The 17153-nt window shown below is 40.3% G+C and overlaps 1 protein-coding gene across 7 annotated transcripts; it reads left to right on the plus strand.

Moving 5' to 3' along the window:
- Positions 1 to 276: 276 nt before the first annotated feature.
- LOC115745754 (protein N-terminal and lysine N-methyltransferase EFM7) lies at positions 277 to 15347 on the plus strand. 7 transcript variants are annotated; one of them, XM_030681324.2, is made up of 8 exons: positions 277 to 281; positions 11079 to 11172; positions 11265 to 11329; positions 12004 to 12137; positions 12433 to 12578; positions 12978 to 13049; positions 13901 to 14002; positions 14079 to 14583. In XM_030681324.2, the coding sequence occupies exons 2-8, from the start codon at positions 11112 to 11114 to the stop codon at positions 14237 to 14239; spliced, it is 741 nt and encodes a 246-aa protein (XP_030537184.1). In that variant the 5' UTR covers positions 277 to 281; positions 11079 to 11111; the 3' UTR covers positions 14240 to 14583. The 7 variants fall into 7 exon arrangements, with proteins under 7 accessions (XP_030537184.1, XP_030537185.1, XP_030537186.1 ...); XM_030681325.2 differs by lacking the exon at positions 277 to 281 and adding an exon at positions 14607 to 15347 and having other exon boundaries at positions 11014 to 11172; positions 14079 to 14258; XM_030681326.2 differs by lacking the exon at positions 277 to 281 and adding an exon at positions 14633 to 15347 and having other exon boundaries at positions 11014 to 11172; positions 14079 to 14258.
- Positions 15348 to 17153: the final 1806 nt, after the last annotated feature.

A 17153-nucleotide genomic window follows, 5' to 3' on the forward strand; every position in this document is an offset into this window, starting at 1 on the left:
CTCGGTGAGTCAACACCTAAGCCCGGTTATGGCGTTGATTCGCTCGGACGTCCTAACAAATAGTCACATCATCATAGAGCAGATATCTCAACCACATGCAAGCTTATCCTCCGGAAGGCACGCGTAATGCAATGCGGACGCGACATAACGATCAAATCAACCACACAAAATTATTGGCAAAACATCACATTACTTACATGCACATGATATTATATGTAGTCTATTTTTTTATCAGAAACGACCCCGTAGGCCCAGCACACTAGTCAATTGGTGCTCTTACGGTAGGACCAAGCTTCGTCCCTTACTTCCGGCGATGGCTTTTGATAGTCCTTGTGACTCCGAAGACAATGATTTTCGACACGGCACGAAGCTAACAAGAATCCTTAAAAAGGGTTTGGCCCTTCACAAGCTGCGACCAACAAACGAATAGCCGGAGACAATGAGCGACGCACATCCAGCAACCAAAAGACAATGATTGCCATGACCGACCAATCATAAGATAATAATCGTCGAAATTATCCAATTATGTGACCACTCAAGCACTTCGACATCCAGCTAGTTTATTTCTTTGAATTTAGTCGAATGCTCATACACGCATGCTCAAATACCTGACCCAAGGCCGTTTTCGTGCTAAATCATGCAATTTGATTTCATACATGATCAAATAAATGCATAGTTCTATCGATTGATAAATCAAGCAATTTGCGGCGATTAACCTCTAATTAGACCCCCATGACAATCAACAATCAATTTCGACATTCAAATCCAAAATAATTCAAGAATCAATTAATCAATTGTAGCGAGTCGATTTTTAATCACAAATTCAATTCCAATTGAGTGTCAATCGTACGCTCGTCTCTAACCTATTGCTCGCTCGCGATCAATCAATACAATCAATCAATTCTAATCATCAATTAGCCACAGACAACCTAACTAATCGACTAACTTAACTAATTACGGTCATTTTTCCTAAGCCATGTTTCCATCTAATCTGACCGTAATTAAATTACCTAAACACCATAGCTAACTAATTAATCTAATTCCAAACGCAATTAGCGTCCTAACCGAGAGTTATGAGCTAACTCACTATTGAATTAGCTCGGGCGGTCTCAACTCGGGCGGTGACGACAATCGGTGACTCGCGGCCAAACTCGAAACTTCGGACTCCCAACTCGATCAAGGATGGTCCATGGGATGCGGCGACACCTCGGGACAGCGGCACGGAACTCAAGGTGGTGGCCGAAACAGTCACGACCAGCGGTGATACATGGCGGAACAATGATCGGGCAGAGGAAAAATAAGATAGGTAGTGACGTCGGGGGCCGATCTAAGGGGCTCGGGTGATCTAAGGGATGAGGGAAGGTTCGGCCATGGTTGGGGATCCCGGGGTGATTGGAGGTGGCACTGGAGGCGGTGGCGGACGGGTGGAGGCGGCAGAATGACGGCTGGACGGAACCTGCGCAAAAACAGGAGACGGGTTCAAAAATAGGGGAAGTGGTTTCCGGGGCTATTCGACGCTCTACGGGCGGCAACCGGCTTCCAACGGCTTTGTGGGATGGTGAAAGGTCGAGGGCGGTTGTTGGGGGTGGCTGGTGAGCGGCGAGGCTGGGCCAAAGCAATCGCGGAGGTTAGCGACGCTAAAACAGGGCGGACAGGCTTCGAGGTCCGATCCGGGGCTGTCCGACGGCTTCGAGGCAACGCACGGTAGTCTAATGGAGCGTGGTGGTTGGAGGGACAACGGTGTGGAGGCTTGCGGTTGTCGAAGGTGGCGTGGGCGGTTAAAACAGAAGCGGCGGCCGAGTGGAGCAAAAATAGAGTAGGGTCCACGGGGCCGCTCCGGGGTTTGACGGCTGTGCGAGGCTATCAAGGCGACGGTTGAGGTGGCAAGCGGTGGTGGACGGAGGAGGCTAGAGGTGGATGGTGGTGGTGGTCACATAAAAACAGTCAAAGAAGGAGGAGGATGGTGTTCGACGGTGAGAGAGGGTGTCGCATAGTATACAGGGGAGGGGTTAGAGAGAGAGAGAGAGAGAGAGTGGGTGGTTGACTTGACTTGAGTGTGATTGGTTGGTGGGGGAGGATTTGACCAAAGGGGCCCACCAAGATTTGAAAATTTTTGTCTCGTAGTGTATTATTGAGGGCAAAAAGGTAATTTAATAAATCGAGACTAATCAAATTTTTTTGACGTGCTGAAGTGAGGGTATTTTTTGTCTTTTCACAGGCTAGACTCGGTCAAGATTAGGCTCGGGCGCGAGGAAATAAATCCTAAAACGCGACGACTAAGATTTTCGAAACCTAATCTAAAGCGGCCGACGCTTCAAAAATCATCCAAAATTCGTCACTTACGTCCTTGCGATCCGAAATTTTATACTAACTGAAATCCAATAATAATCCTTTTATTGAATTCAGTCTCTTAATAGAGGGTCTAATTTTCGGGACGTCACGGTTAGCACAATAGTTTTTGGTTGGTGTGGGAACAACAATATCTTGTGAGTCACAAATTTTTAAAAGAGTGGACCCCACAATAATTTTTAATTAATTTTATATTTTTGTGGCATAAAACAAATGGTTAGTTGTATAGTCACAAAAAACTATTACATAATCAATTCTCATAATTCGTTGGAATTGAGAAAACATGAAGGTTTATGAAAATTGTTCTCATGACGGTTTGCCTAATGTAAGTTTTCCTTATTGCCATTGGTGCCAGCTATTTGTGACCTCTATGCTACTTGCTCTTGCTTTTTGCCAAGATCTATTTTCTGCAACTCGGAAAGATTTTAGACCTTGAGTGGTTCGCCATGTGTAATTGCTTGTGCCCGATTTAGTCATCCGAGAGGTTTCGTTCCACCGGTTGCTAAGCTATGGCCAAGGACGTTCACATTTGTTGAATGGTTAGTTCAACACCGGACATGGATGGAAGGACGGCGTAGAAGTGAGCTCGATAGGTGCTATTGCATGATCTTGTTGTCTGGACTTATCGAGTTTCCATAACCTACAAGTCTCTGAGCATTACATCTTCATTTGTTGCCCTAGGGTGTGCTTTTCATGTAAGAACTCGATTACCTTCCATACACAACATTTAGGGCTTCAACATTCAACAGCAGGCCTTAGCAATAGATGCCCGATGTATCCCAATTAAGGCTCTTGTCCCAGCTTCATGATCGGGAGGGTGATCAAGAGGCAGGCTCAAGGCGATCTCTAAGGAGCTTGGGAATCTCTACCATCGATGAGAGATGGCCCGATAACGAACACTAGCTATTCTTTGACCATCTCCACCGTCAACACTAAGTGGCCGAGGCTTGGCGATGGATGAAAACTAGCTTAGATTGAATACACATCATGATGATGATGCATTCGAAGTTTCTTCTTTTCCTTACCGAGTTAACTCGGTTGCAAAGTTGAGTCTTTAGTTTGTGGGAAAGAAGGTGTTGATGGCAACCACTCCCGATAACCCTAGAACCGACTCTTGAATCGAATTTGCCAGCCCGAGCCTGTTTACGGGTCAATAAGGAATCAACCGATTTTCACCTTTTTGGTGGTTTCCATTGCAATCTACAGCTGACAACAACTCTTGGTGAGAATCATGGCTCGCACGTTGATAACAAATTAAACATAATGAAGTTATAAGTATGTTAGTATGGTGAAGTTATAAACATGTTACTATAACCATCAAACTTATTACATTTCCTATCGGGGTCAATTGCTAGTTTCGAAATTGAGGACTAATCATATCGGCCCTAGAAACGACCCTTGAACCGAACCTCTCGGTCCATACTATTTCGGGGTCAACTCGAGAACCGGCCGATCTTTTTGTTTTGGTGATTTACACTGCAATCTATATTTGACAACTACTCTAGATGAATATTGAGAACTATGGCTCACATGCCGATAACAAATTAAACCTAATGAAGAATTTAGTATAGTTGGCATATTTAAAACTTTATAATACTTAAATAGTTTTATAAATTTTTTTAAATCTAATACTTATATAGTTTTATAAGATTTTTTAGATCTAATATATTTATTGAAGTTATAAGTATGCTGCTATTATAATCATTAAACTTATCCCATCCATCCATGTCGGGACCGATTCCTAGTTCCTAGTTTTGGAACCGCAAATCAATTCTGTTAACCCTAGAACCAACTTTTGAATCAAACTTGCTGGCCCGGGCCAATTTCAAGGTAAACTAGGGAATTAGCAGATTCTTTTTTCCTTTTAGGTGGTTTCCACTGCAATTTGTAACTGATAACAACTCTATATGAGAACTATGCCTCCCACACTAATAACAAATTAAACATCATAAAGTTAATAATTTTATAAGTATAGTTGGCATACTTAAAACTTCAAATGATATCTCAAATTTAGAAAAACTACATAAGTATTATGAAATTAGAAGTATACCACTATAATCAAACTTATTCCATCCACCCCTCCGTCGATCGGTTCTAGTTTTGGAACTAAGAACCGATCTTGTTGACCATAGAATTGACCCTCGAATGGATCTTGCCGAGTTGGGTCTTTTTCAAGGTCAACTTGAGAACCGGCCTATTTTTTTCTTCTTGGTGGTTTTCACAATGATGTGTAGCCAACAACAACTTTGAATGAGAACGTCGGCTCGCATGTTGATAACAAATTAAACACAATGAAATTATAAGTTTTTTTTAAGTGTAATTGGTATACATAAAACTTCAATTGACATATTAAATTTAGAAGAAACTATATATGTATGATGCAGCTATAAGGTCATGTTTGGTTCAGCATTTCAAATGAGCATTGGGGCTCCAAAGTCCTTTGGCCAAATGCAAATGTTGTTTGGTTCATTTTTTGACTCACTTGGGGAAGATGTAATTGCATCTCAAATGCTCTCCAAAGTTCTTTAGCCAAAGTACCTCTAGAGGTACTTTGGGCTAAAGGACTTTTACGAAATGCAACTAATTTTTTTTTATTTTAATTTTGTCACCTTCACATGCCGCTGCTGCCCACCGCCATCCCCTATTGGCCGCCGGTCGCCGGCCGCCGACCGCCGCTATGTCGCCACCGGCTTTTTTTCAAAAAGAAGAAATATTTTACAAAGTTCATTTTTCACCAAACAATATTTACGTCAAAGTTGCTTTTTAAATGTGTTTTTAAAATATACTTTACCAAACATTACTTGCATTTTGAAAAAGACCTTTAGCCCAAAGGTATTTGCATTTTCTCAAAGTCTCTTGGCCAAATGCTGAACCAAATAGGGCCTAAGTGTACCATTTCAATCATCATACTTATTCCATCCACCTCCTGTTCGGGCTAGTTCTTAGTCTTGGAACTAAGAACCGATCTGATTATCTTGACTCGACCCTCAAACCAAGTCTCAAACTTGTCGGATCGGGCCGATTTCGGGGACAATCGGAGAACAAGATGATTTTTTTATTTCATCTTGGTTGTTTGCTCTACAATTTGTAGCTGATAGTAACATTTGATGAGAACTTCGGATAGCACGCCGATAACAAATTAAACATGATGTAGTTATAAATATAGTTGGCATACTTAAAACTTCAATTGATATCTCGGATTTAGTACTATTTAGAAAAATTATATAAGTATGATGAAGTTATAAGAATGAACCAATCGTATTGATCCTAAAACTAACACTCGAACCGGAATTGCTGGTTTCAAAGTTAACTAGGAAACTAGCATTTTTTTTTTCTTTTTGGTTGTTTCCTCTACAATGTGCCACCGACAATAGCTAAGATTCGATACACCATCACAATGAAATAAAGCACAAAAAAGGAAAAAAGATAAATCGAGACACGAGATTTTATCTTGGTTCACCCTTAAACTAGGGCTACGTCTAGCAGAGATTTCACTATAATTAGCACTTTGTATATCTCGTTATATTACTCAATTAGAAGCGAAAAAAAGTATATATAGTAATATCTATTCATGAGCTCCAGCCTAAACTACTAGTAAAAAATTATGGGCTCAAACTTTAAAAGTCCTTTGGTGTCCGGGGGCACTGCCCCCTTAAGATCCCACCGAGGCGGCTCCTCCCGACTCCGGTGATTTCCTGTCAATGGAAAGTATGAACTACACCCTAATAACATCAACTCTGGATGAGATAAATGGCTCGTATATGAATAACAAATTAAATATGATTGACTATAGTACTTCAATTGATATCTCAAATTTAGAAAAACTATATAGGTATGATAAAGTTATAAGTATGCCACTATAATCATGAGACTTATTCCATCCATCCCATGTTAGGGCCGGTCCCCGGATCTAGAATTGAGAATCGATCCCATTGACTCTAGAATCAACCGTCGAGCCAAACCTGTCGGCCCGAGCCATTTTCAATAGGGGTGAGCATGGTTCCAGGGTAAAATCGGGAATCGGAGAACCGAACCCGTGATTCTCGGTCTAGTTTGAGCTTCTAATAGATTAGGGTCCGGTTTTGATTATGCATTTTTAGGAACCGTGGGTTCTGATTCCAGTTCCTGATTCATTATGGAACCGAACTAGAACCGAAACCAAGATATATATACTAAAAACCCTAATTTCAGCTTTCCTAGTTCTATTCACACATTTTCCACTTTTCCTCAATCACAATGTAAAGTCTACTAGTGACGATCTCCTACGCCGTCCCGCCGAGTAGCTAGGGCTCCGTCGTTCCGCTCCCTCGAGTCTCATCATCCTTAGAGCTCCACCTCCGATGACATCAGGTGGCCTTCACCATCGAGTGGCTATCCCTCGAGTCTCACCGTCCACTAGGCTCCACCTCTTCGCTTCACTTTCTCCCTAGCCCTTCGACGACCACCTTTCCCTCGCTATCAATCGCCTCGTCCTCGGCACCCCGACGGTGTCCCCAACTTCCTCTTGCTTTCTAATGCCCTCCTTCTTGCCAAATCCGATCGTTCTAGCGAGATTTGATCAAGGTGGGTTTGTTAGTTAATTTCTGGCCCCGATTTCTTGTCTCTGCTTCTTTGTTTGTGTTTATCGGTTGATCTCTAGCCCTAATTTCCTTCATATGAGTGTGTATGAGTGTTCTTTTGGTCGGTCAGATTTGACCGAGCTTCCATTTTTCACGTCCAAGGTGAATAGGTTTATGACCCATCTTATGTGTGTATAATGTAAGAGCAAGCCAATGTTTGTCTATTAAAGTTCCCATATCGTATATTTCACCAGGCAATTCCTAGGTAATCGAACTATTAGAGTTGATTATATTTATTGTCCGTACAAAGTTTCTACCCTACACTTAGAGTTGATTATATTTAGAGGCGATACGATAAGCCTAGCATGTCGATTGGAGGTGGCTAAAGGAAAAAATCGGTTTGCGGGATTTGTGTGTGTCTAATGTGACTCGAAGCCCACATTAAGATGATGTCGGATGAAAGAAAACCCATAGATGATTATGTCCTGCTGTAGGATCTTGGTCACGGCAAATGAGTTCAAGTGTGCAGCTACATCATGAGCTGAAAGTATGGTTTCTTTTTGGTTAGTTAACTCAAGAATTTCATTTTTCTCCTCGGGGATAAAACTACCCCAATTTGTAATTGATGTCTGGATCAAATATTATGAAATGGGGCTTCGGAAATATCCAATAGTTTCCATACATCAAAGTGGTGGTGGTAGCTGGTGGTAGAATGATGTCTTTATTTCTCGCATTAAGGCCAAAATAGAACAACTCTTTCTGACATGAATAAGAAAATTTAAATTAATGGGCTCTTGAGGAGGAGTAATGAACAAGTACAGAACAACAGAAGATTATGTCATCCAGGCATTTAGTCAATCTTGGTTCAATTGTCATCCTATGCATATTTCTAGTTTGGCATCTTGCCGGAGTACTTTTTTGTGCATTCTTTGACTGTCAATTAATACCTATGCATTCAAACGTATTATGGATTCTCACTACTTTTGTTTTTGTTTGTGTGAAGTTAATGTATCAAGATAACATGTCAATGGAGGTGGAGGGACTTGAGGAGATGACTCCGGACATTGAATTGGGATTGTCGGGCAATGAAGGTGAAGAAGATCCAGCCCCGACCATGGGTGCGAGTGCGACAAGCAAGGTAGTGGGTACTGGTCTTTCTCCTCGTGATAAGAAATATACATCTTATGTCTGGGATCATTTTATGAAAATCATAAATGAGGAGACTGGAAAAGCAAATAACGTGAGGTGCATGCATTGTGAGGTTCGGTTAAAGTACGGTGTTTATAATAGTACTTCTTTGATGAGGAAACATTTGTTAAAGTGCAAGAAGTTTCCTCGCAATGTAGTTAAGAGGCAGAAATTCTTTGCACCACGTAATGTCAACGTAGATGGCAAGACAAGGGAAGATCTTGGTACCGGTAGTGTCTTATCGACTTGGACATTTGATGAAGATCATTGTAGGCAAAAGCTTACTCAGTTCATCATAGTTGATGAACAACCATTTTCCTTGGTTGAGCGTGTTGTATTTCATGAGTATATCAATGAGTTACAACCTCTCTTCAAGCATATATCACGATTTACATTGGCTAGAGATTGCATGAAGTTATATTTTAGTGAAAGAGACTTACTTTGGTAAGTATAGTTCTAGGATTGCACTCACCATCGATACATGGACTTCCATTCAAAACATGAATTATTTGTGTCTCACTACATATTTTAACAATGAAAATTGGAAGTTGCATAAAAGGATCATCAATTTTGTGGTGATGCATAGTCATAGGGGTAGGGAGATTGGCAAAATGGTGGAGAAATGCATCTACGAGTGGGGAATAGAAAAAAAGGTGTCCACAATCACCGTAGATAATGCTAGTTCGAATGATGTTGCAATTGGTTATTTTAAGCATAAACTTTCAAAAGAAGGGTCATTGATATTAGGTGACAAGGTCTTGCACACAAGGTGCATTGCTCATATATTGAACTTGATTGTGAGAGATGGCTTGTCTAAGGTAGCTACTTCTAATGATTGTGTTCAAAAAGTGATTAAGTATGTGAGGAGCTCTTCCATGAGAGCCAAAATATTTCATTCTTGCATTGAGAGTGAAATGATCACTTACAAAGGTTCGGTTTGTCTTGATGTCGCCACTAGATGAAACTCCACTTACCTTATGTTAAACACCACCATAAAGTTCAGAAAAGTCTTTGAAACGATAGAAGAAGAGGATTTGTCTTTCGTAGGTGAGCTTAACCATGATCTTCCTAAAGATGATGATTGGAAAAATGCCATTATTCTTTCCGATTTTCTAGAACAATTCTATAAAGCCACCAAAGTGATGTCGGGGAGTTCATATATTACTTCAAATGATTATTTCGAGGGGATAACTGCTTGGTTTAGAGCTGTTTGTATGCCGATTAACATTGAAGATTGCATTGAGAATGTAGAAAGGTTTGCAGAAAAGTTTGAGTCGGGTAAGTGATTTTATATATTTATATATTGTAATTTCTTTGTATATATTTCGAATGAACGCTCTATTTAATCTCTTCTTCTTTTTAGATATGGATTGTCTTATTGTGGATATTATCATTGGTAAATAGAGCTTACGGGTTGAAGTAGAACTACTTTATGTGGTGAGGCTTTCTAATACTTGTTTCAGTTTAGTTAATAGTAATTTTACTTCAAAACTACTATTAATTTGTTGTTTCGTTTGGTTTCATGTGGTTAGATTTCTGGTCTCTTGCGATCGGAAGGGAGGCTCGTGATAAGCTGTTTGCATGTGATGTTTCAATTAGCAATTTTTGTTTGCTTCATCCCATCATGATTTGTGATTAACCGTGTTGTTCGATTTTAAGCTGGTTTAGGACTTTTAGTGGGATTTTATGAATGGGATGAAACAAAAAGTAGAGGTTGGATTTTATGCCTGATTTGCACGTCCTTTGTCAACATCTTGGATATCCAATTAGCGAACTGCCTCATTTATATGGTGCTTAAATAGAACGTGGATGTCATTTGATGTGATTGGGCATTCCACGTCAATATCCTTTTCCTTGTAAAATTGAAGGAGTTGAACTTGTTGTTATTTCTTTATTTGACTCTTGCATGAAGTGCTTTAGCATTCAGGTTCACATTTGAGCTTGCATATTTATTCCTAGAAATCATATGAGGATATGGATGATTTGTTCTTCCTTCCGCCTGCAATGCATCTCTTTGGCTAATGATCTTTATGTAATTTTGGAAATAGGTGAGCGTCTTAGTCCTTGAGTGGCCATCGGATGTTTTTCAATGGGCGTGTCCATATTATTCTTCTTATCAACACGCTTGTAAGCTTCATGTTCTGTTAATAGTTATGTATGCTGTGTAAAAGTATATAGGACTGATGCGATGTAAAAACCGTCATAAAAATATCTTTTCTCGCAGCTCCATTTGACTCTATATGAATGTCTTCTATTTTGATGTAAAGGCAGTTGTATTGGCAGGTTCTAGGATACCCTAGAATTGGATCCGAAACCCGTGACGGGGTATGTTCTAGCCGGTTCCAAGTTCAGGGTAAGTTCCACCTGGAACCACTCACCCCTAATTTTTAGGGGCATCCCGAGAATTGGCAACTACAATCCACAACTAATTGCAACTCTGAAAGAGAACTATGACTTGCACGCTTATAACAAACTAAACAGGATGATATTATAAATATATAATTATAGTCAACATTACTTAAAACTTCAATTGATATCTTAGATTTAGAAAATTTTAAAAAACATATATAAGCATGATGTAGTTGTTAGTCTGCCAATGTATCAATTAGGGATAGGCAAGATGGACCAATCAAACGTAAAATCGCTCGGATCGGACCGAGCAGTCCAATTGGGTCCAATTCTCGCGGGCACCGGTCCGGTTCCTAGTTTCACTTGGAATCGAACCATCCAGACCAGATCAATGTTTTTATTTACTTTGTTAATTTCTAATGTTAACCTAATAATTCATTGATTATTTTCTTATTTCTTAAATGCAAGTCATTGCTCATCTTTAGTAATAATTTACCGATTCATTAGACCGCTTTGAAACCGGATAGGTCGGATCCCATTTTCGGTCTCAGACGCTGGAATCGGACCGGGACCGATGGGTGTTTGTCAGACTTATTGCATCAGGCCCCTCCGCCGCAGCTCGTCCGAGGCGAGATTTGGTCGTGCAAACCCACAGCTCGCACGAGGATGGACATAGCTCTGTTCTCTCCGTCTTCTCTCTTCGCCGACCCTGACGACTCTTCCTCTGGTTCTCTCTCTCTCTCTCTCTCTCTCTCTCTCTCTCTCGCTAGTTCAGTATCATCGACATCGATTAACAAACAAAAGAACTTGGTCTCGCAGAGGAGCAACATGAGTCCGAGACCCCACAGAGCTACGCGGAGAGGACGCACCGGTTTCCTGGAATGGTTATACCCATTGTCATAGATCGCATCCTCTCCCTTCCCTTTGTTGCGAATGCTCGCTCATTTCCTCTCTACTTATTACGTGACATTCTGGCGTTTTGACAGTTTTTTTACCGTTCATGTATGAATCTGAGTGGAAGTAGGGTCCGTTGGCTCTTGTTCGGGGGCACTGAGTACTCGTTGGAGTTAAATTTTGGTGGGTCTTAGATTTTCTGGGGATAGAGGTGAGCATTTGCAAGAGCTATCTGATCCGTGCGGGACTGCCTCATTGTGCCAGTTCGTGGATAGGAACGGAGGTCTGGTGGGGTTGTGGTTGATATGTTGAACAATTCGTTGGGATTGGGAAGATATGGAGGTTTCTGAACGATGAGCAAATTGGTTCTCGAGGCAATTTGTCTGCTTCAAAAGTTTTTTTATTGCCACTGGTGATAGGTCTCGGGGTCGTAGTTGGTATATGGAATAATTCATTGGCATTGGTAAGATATGGAGGTTTCTGAACAATGAGCAAAACTGTTCTCGAGACAGTTTGTCTGATGCAAAATTCTCTTGTTGCCATTGGTGCCAATTGTTTCTGACCTCTATGCTACTTGCTCATGTTTTTGTTTGAGCCCTCTTTTCTGCAGCTTGCCAGGGTTTTACGGTCTTGAACGGCTCCTCATGTGTAATTGCTTGTGCAGGATTTGATCATCCGTGAGTTCTCGTTCCACCAGCTGAATGCTAATCTTTTATGGCCGGGGACATTCGCATTTGCTGAATGGCTAGTTCAGCACCGGACATGGATAGAAGGACGGCGCATTATTGAGCTGGGCAGGTGCGTATCGATTGTCTTGTTGTCTGGACTATCTGTTTGCCATAATGAACGAGTCTCGGAGCATTTAATGTTCATGTAACAAAATGGGTGATATTTGGTGCTTCTAATTCCTTAAAGTTCCGAGTTCCTTCATTATTTTTTCTCGAGTATCTGGCAGTGTCCTGAGCCGTTGGTTTAGTATCCTTTGAGTTTGTATTCGCAAATGTTATAGCTGCTTTTGGTACTTTACATCTTCAAACATGCTCCAACACAAGGAGCTTTAGTCTCAGATCTTAATTTAGCGACTCAATGGCAGTGGAACTGGAGCTCTGGCCATCTTTCTGCAAAAGTCTTTTAGTCTTGACATCACCACGTCGGACTATGATGACCTGGAGATTGAAGAGAATATAGCGCATAACTGCAAGATTAACGGAATTACACCTGTCCTTCCTCATATAAGACGTGAGTGTCCCTTCTCCTACCCTCAACAAAATTTCTACTTTCATCTTAATGGCTATTGACCAACCTGCTGAGGAAGTTATAACCTGGCATATTCTGATAGATAATGATTGTTCTAGGTTGTGATACTTGATGCGTATTAAATTCTTTATGCATGAATGCCCCCATTCAGTCCGGGAGAAGTTATTCTCTGTTAGTGGGTTCTTTGGTTGCGTACGTTGATCATCATAGCTTTATGTAAAGAGATGGATTCGGCTCCCTGCCACACTCATATTCCTCTTGTGAAAAAATTATATGGAAACTTCTTTTTGGCTGATAATGCTGATACTCTTAAGGCGCAATGCATCTTTCTATCAGTTTCCATTGTTTCATTGAGGATGATGAATAGGCTATACTTTTCAGATTCATGGGGGGACACCTTTCCTGTCGGTGAACCACATTGGGACCTGGTCATTGCTAGTGACATTTTGTTATGTAAGTTTCTAAGCTGTCTTTCCTTAGGTAGTGGCTTTGTGGTTGTCATAATGTTGAATATATATGCCGAATGAAGAGATGACATAGCTGTTAAGGTTAGGAGGCAAAGAGTCTATGAAGGAACCACTACAAAAAGCAAGGGTTCTTGATTTTTATGATCGATGGAAGCTAGTGCATGTGGCAACATTGTGCAAAGCAGTCTTGACTTCTATGTGGTTTTTTGCAGTTGTTTTTCTGAAAGTTTGATTTTAGGTCTTTGAGCCATGTGTTAGTATATGAACGTTGGTTTGAAGAATCATTGAGTAATTAGATAACTGACCTTAGGGTTGGTTCAAACTGTCCAAATGTGTGATAGGAACTTGGTGCTGCGGATCTGGAAATGCGACATTCATGTTTTCAGTTGACTTGGGAAATTCCAATTTGATAAGTTGCTGCCATGCCCTTTGGGCATCGACACCTGTGGCCTGCTCCTCATTGCTTCTTTCTCACTTGTTTTCCATAAATTTGAGAAGACCTTAAAACTTCATTTTTCTGGCTGTAATTCTTCCTGTTACATTCTTGTTTCATGATTAGCAAATATGTGACTATGAGAGGTGCTCTTGGCTCATGAAATACCAACTCATTTTATTGACCGCGCGCTATTTTTTTTTTGGTAAAGGACCGCGCGCTATTACGTCCCATATATAACTAGAAGATTTCCTCCTCATCATTTTATTTTCCTAATTTTCTGTTGTTTTATCTCTTGGGGTAACGAGTCTAGGGTGCTTTCATTATCAACAGTGATGAGCATTTTCCAGCACATTATTCAATATGACATACTCAATGTATATACTTTTCATCATTCTGTGAAGATGTGAAGCAGTACCAGAAACTGATTACGAGTCTTTGCTCTCTCCTAAAAAATTATAAGCCAACAGATGACAGGACTGATGTTAAGGAGACCAGTCAAAAAGGTAATTATACACATGCCTCTTCTGGTTTTAGCCCGGGATTCATTTTTGTCAATTATTCTTCTGTATCTTTTTGCAGCAGGATCTCATGTGAGGTTTCCACGGCCAGCATTTCTTATGAGTTGGAGACGCAGAATTAGAAAAGAAGATGAGTCTCTCTTCTTCAATGGTTGTGCAGATGCTGGACTAGAAGTGGAGCATATCAGCTCCAGGGTATACTGTATCAAACCTAGAGACTAGAGAATCAAGATGAACTGAGGTTAATGGCTAATACTTGATAAGCATGTATTGACAAGCGACACAATGAAAGTGACTAGGTAGTATTTCAAGTGCATACAATGCAATTTCCCAGTATATCTAGGACATTGGAGACAGTGTGGACCTGCATTGCCTTTATATCCACTAGCATAGGACCAATGTGGAATGGGCTGGAGGTTTTTCACCTCATAAGATGAGATGTAAGATCACCAAAAGCATCGTGTTTTACAAACTTTAGGCAATTTTTATCTATTAAAAGGAACTTTTGAGTCTTTTTAATTTGTACCTCTAACTCGTTATGGAAATATGATGGATAGTTATGTAGATATCACACTGTTTCTATTTACAGCATCTTGGCATTGCCATTGTGCATGGAAAGGGCCATGCTTTCAGAGTATTTAATATAACTGAAGGAAGAAGATAACTGTGCAGCTGAATCTGGAGGATGGATCACAGGTTAGTGTCTACTGAGAAAAGGTTACTCTGTCGGCACTCGGATTCTCAGCATGATTTAGTGTCGTTGAGTATAGTTATTTGGAAAATCCACACCAACACCCCCCCCCCTCTTCTCCCCTTTCAAATCTAAATATTTTCAGCTCTAAAGGGATCTCTGGGTGTGTGTGTGAGGATGCAAGCCTCGCCGCCTCGCTAGCATGCTTCTTGTTAAATTCTATTGGTGGATCCGACGAAGTTCCTAGCGACGGACCGAAATGAGGTTGGATTGATGAAAGAAGGACAATGACTGGAAGGCGTTTACAGGTGTCGAGATCTACATTCTTCTTTGTATGTTCCGCTGTGGTAAGTAGATGATGCCTAAAGCAATAATTTTCTTGTTTTTAAGCATTCTAATGTATATTGAGAAGGAAATACTGTCATAAAAGTAAAAATGTAACACAAGTGAGGTAAGAGTGAAAGTAGGCCACTTTAGCAAAGTTTATTGAATGTCATTCCTTGGGGAAGAAGTAATGGAATGGACTCTCCTCCTCACCATGAACGGAGTAGCCAGTCCTTTTGATAGATGCAAAAGGGCATTCCGTCTTGGTCACGAGGAAGTAATGTCTCGTCGCATTCCCCAACTTCCATTCAGAAAGCAAGTGCGTAAGACAGATGGTCTGAAAAAATTATTTAAAAAATCCTAAATCTGTTGTACGGTGATGAATTCATTTCTAAGCCTATCTTCTTTATTTTTTTGAATAGCTATTCCTAAGCCTTTCAAATGTGTCAATTTAGTCCTAAATATTTTTAATGATTTGCTAATTTAGTCTTAAATCTTGCAATTATGCCAATTTATTCATAAATCTTTTGACGATTTGTCAATACACAATAATCTTTATAAAATCTGTAAAATTTTACAAAAACTATCTACGTCACCTCCAACCGAAATTAGTTGGAATGACTACATTGGTACATCGTTAAATTGGAAATGGTTAAAAGGTTTACGACTCAATTGGTACAATTGAAATGTTTAGAATTGAATTTTCTAACATTTAATAGGTTTATGATTAAATTGTCACAATTGAATGGTTTATGAAGAAATTGGCCACCGTATAATAGATTTATAATGTTTTAGATAATTTTCCACTGCCAAAATTGGTGCATCAAAAGATCTGAAAAAACTCAGTGGCCTATACTTTGATCAAACCAATAAACTAGAGGGATAAGTCATCGACGGCCATCCTATGTGGCACACTGGCAGGTCAGGTGTTTTTTTTTTTTTTAAACTACAATTGGATTAAATGACTAAACTGGAATTTCGTGAAACAATTTAGAGCTAAATTGGTAAAATTTCGAAAGTTGATGATTGAATAGCATCTGTATAATGGGTTCAAGATTGACCGACCACTAGTTTTTGGTGTAACTTGTTGGTATGTTTAAATTGGAGGAACAAGAGACTATTTTAGACGGTCCTTTTTCCTTGCACAGCGTACATGTGGGTCTAATTTTGGGATTTATTAGGGACATCCTTTCGGCTCGTATGACTAAAAAATTGATCGTCTTCTCTAAGGAAGAAACGAGATAAGTTAATGCGTTGGACCGTTTCTCCTTCTGGTTGGGTAAAACTCTATTCCTTCCGACATCTCTAAAGGCATTCCGGGTCCAGCTTCAATAGGCGGGCTTCTTTGTAATGAGCTAGGTAATTTGCTCGCTGAGTTCGCAACAACCGTGAGAAAGTTCTCTTCACCTAAAGCGGGAAAAGTACACTAGAAGTGCCATAACTTGTGTACGGCGTTCACTTGAGTGCCATAACTTTCAAAACATTCATTTAAATGTCATAACTTTCAAAAATCGTTCACTTGAGTGCTACGTCGGAGCAAAATCGTTCACTTGAGTGCTACAGTAACTTTTCCGGCATGCCACGTCATCTTTCCGGCGTCTACAATAACTTTTCCGGCGTGCTACAAGAACTTTTCCGGCTGCCACGTCAACTTTTCCGGCTGCCACGTCAATATGGCACTCAAGTGAACGATTTTTAAAAGTTATGGCACTTAAGTGAACGTTTTGAAAGTTATGGCACTCAAGTAAACGCCATACAAAAGTTATGGCACTTCTAGTGTACTTTTCTCACCTAAAGCAGAATTTTGGGGTATTTACTTGGGTGGCAATGTGGCCATCTTGTTGGGCGTTTGCAAACTTATTTCGCAAGCAGATTTCGCAAGCATCCATTGCCCTTCTTCATAATTAACTTCCTCTATCAATTTTGGTCACTTTGTCCTTCCTAATCATACTTTTAGAGTATTTTCAACGGGTCAAAAGCATGCTTACTTTTAGAAAATGAACTCATGTGTAGATTGGTTAGCAAATTGTATTCAATACTATGATGTAAATGACGCCGTAGCATTGGATAGGTCATCGAGAGATTTACTTTCTTCGTTGGATGGAGATTAGACTGGATCTA

Source organism: Rhodamnia argentea, chromosome 10 (assembly GCF_020921035.1).
Source record: "Rhodamnia argentea isolate NSW1041297 chromosome 10, ASM2092103v1, whole genome shotgun sequence".
NCBI classification, from domain to species: domain Eukaryota; kingdom Viridiplantae; phylum Streptophyta; class Magnoliopsida; order Myrtales; family Myrtaceae; genus Rhodamnia; species Rhodamnia argentea.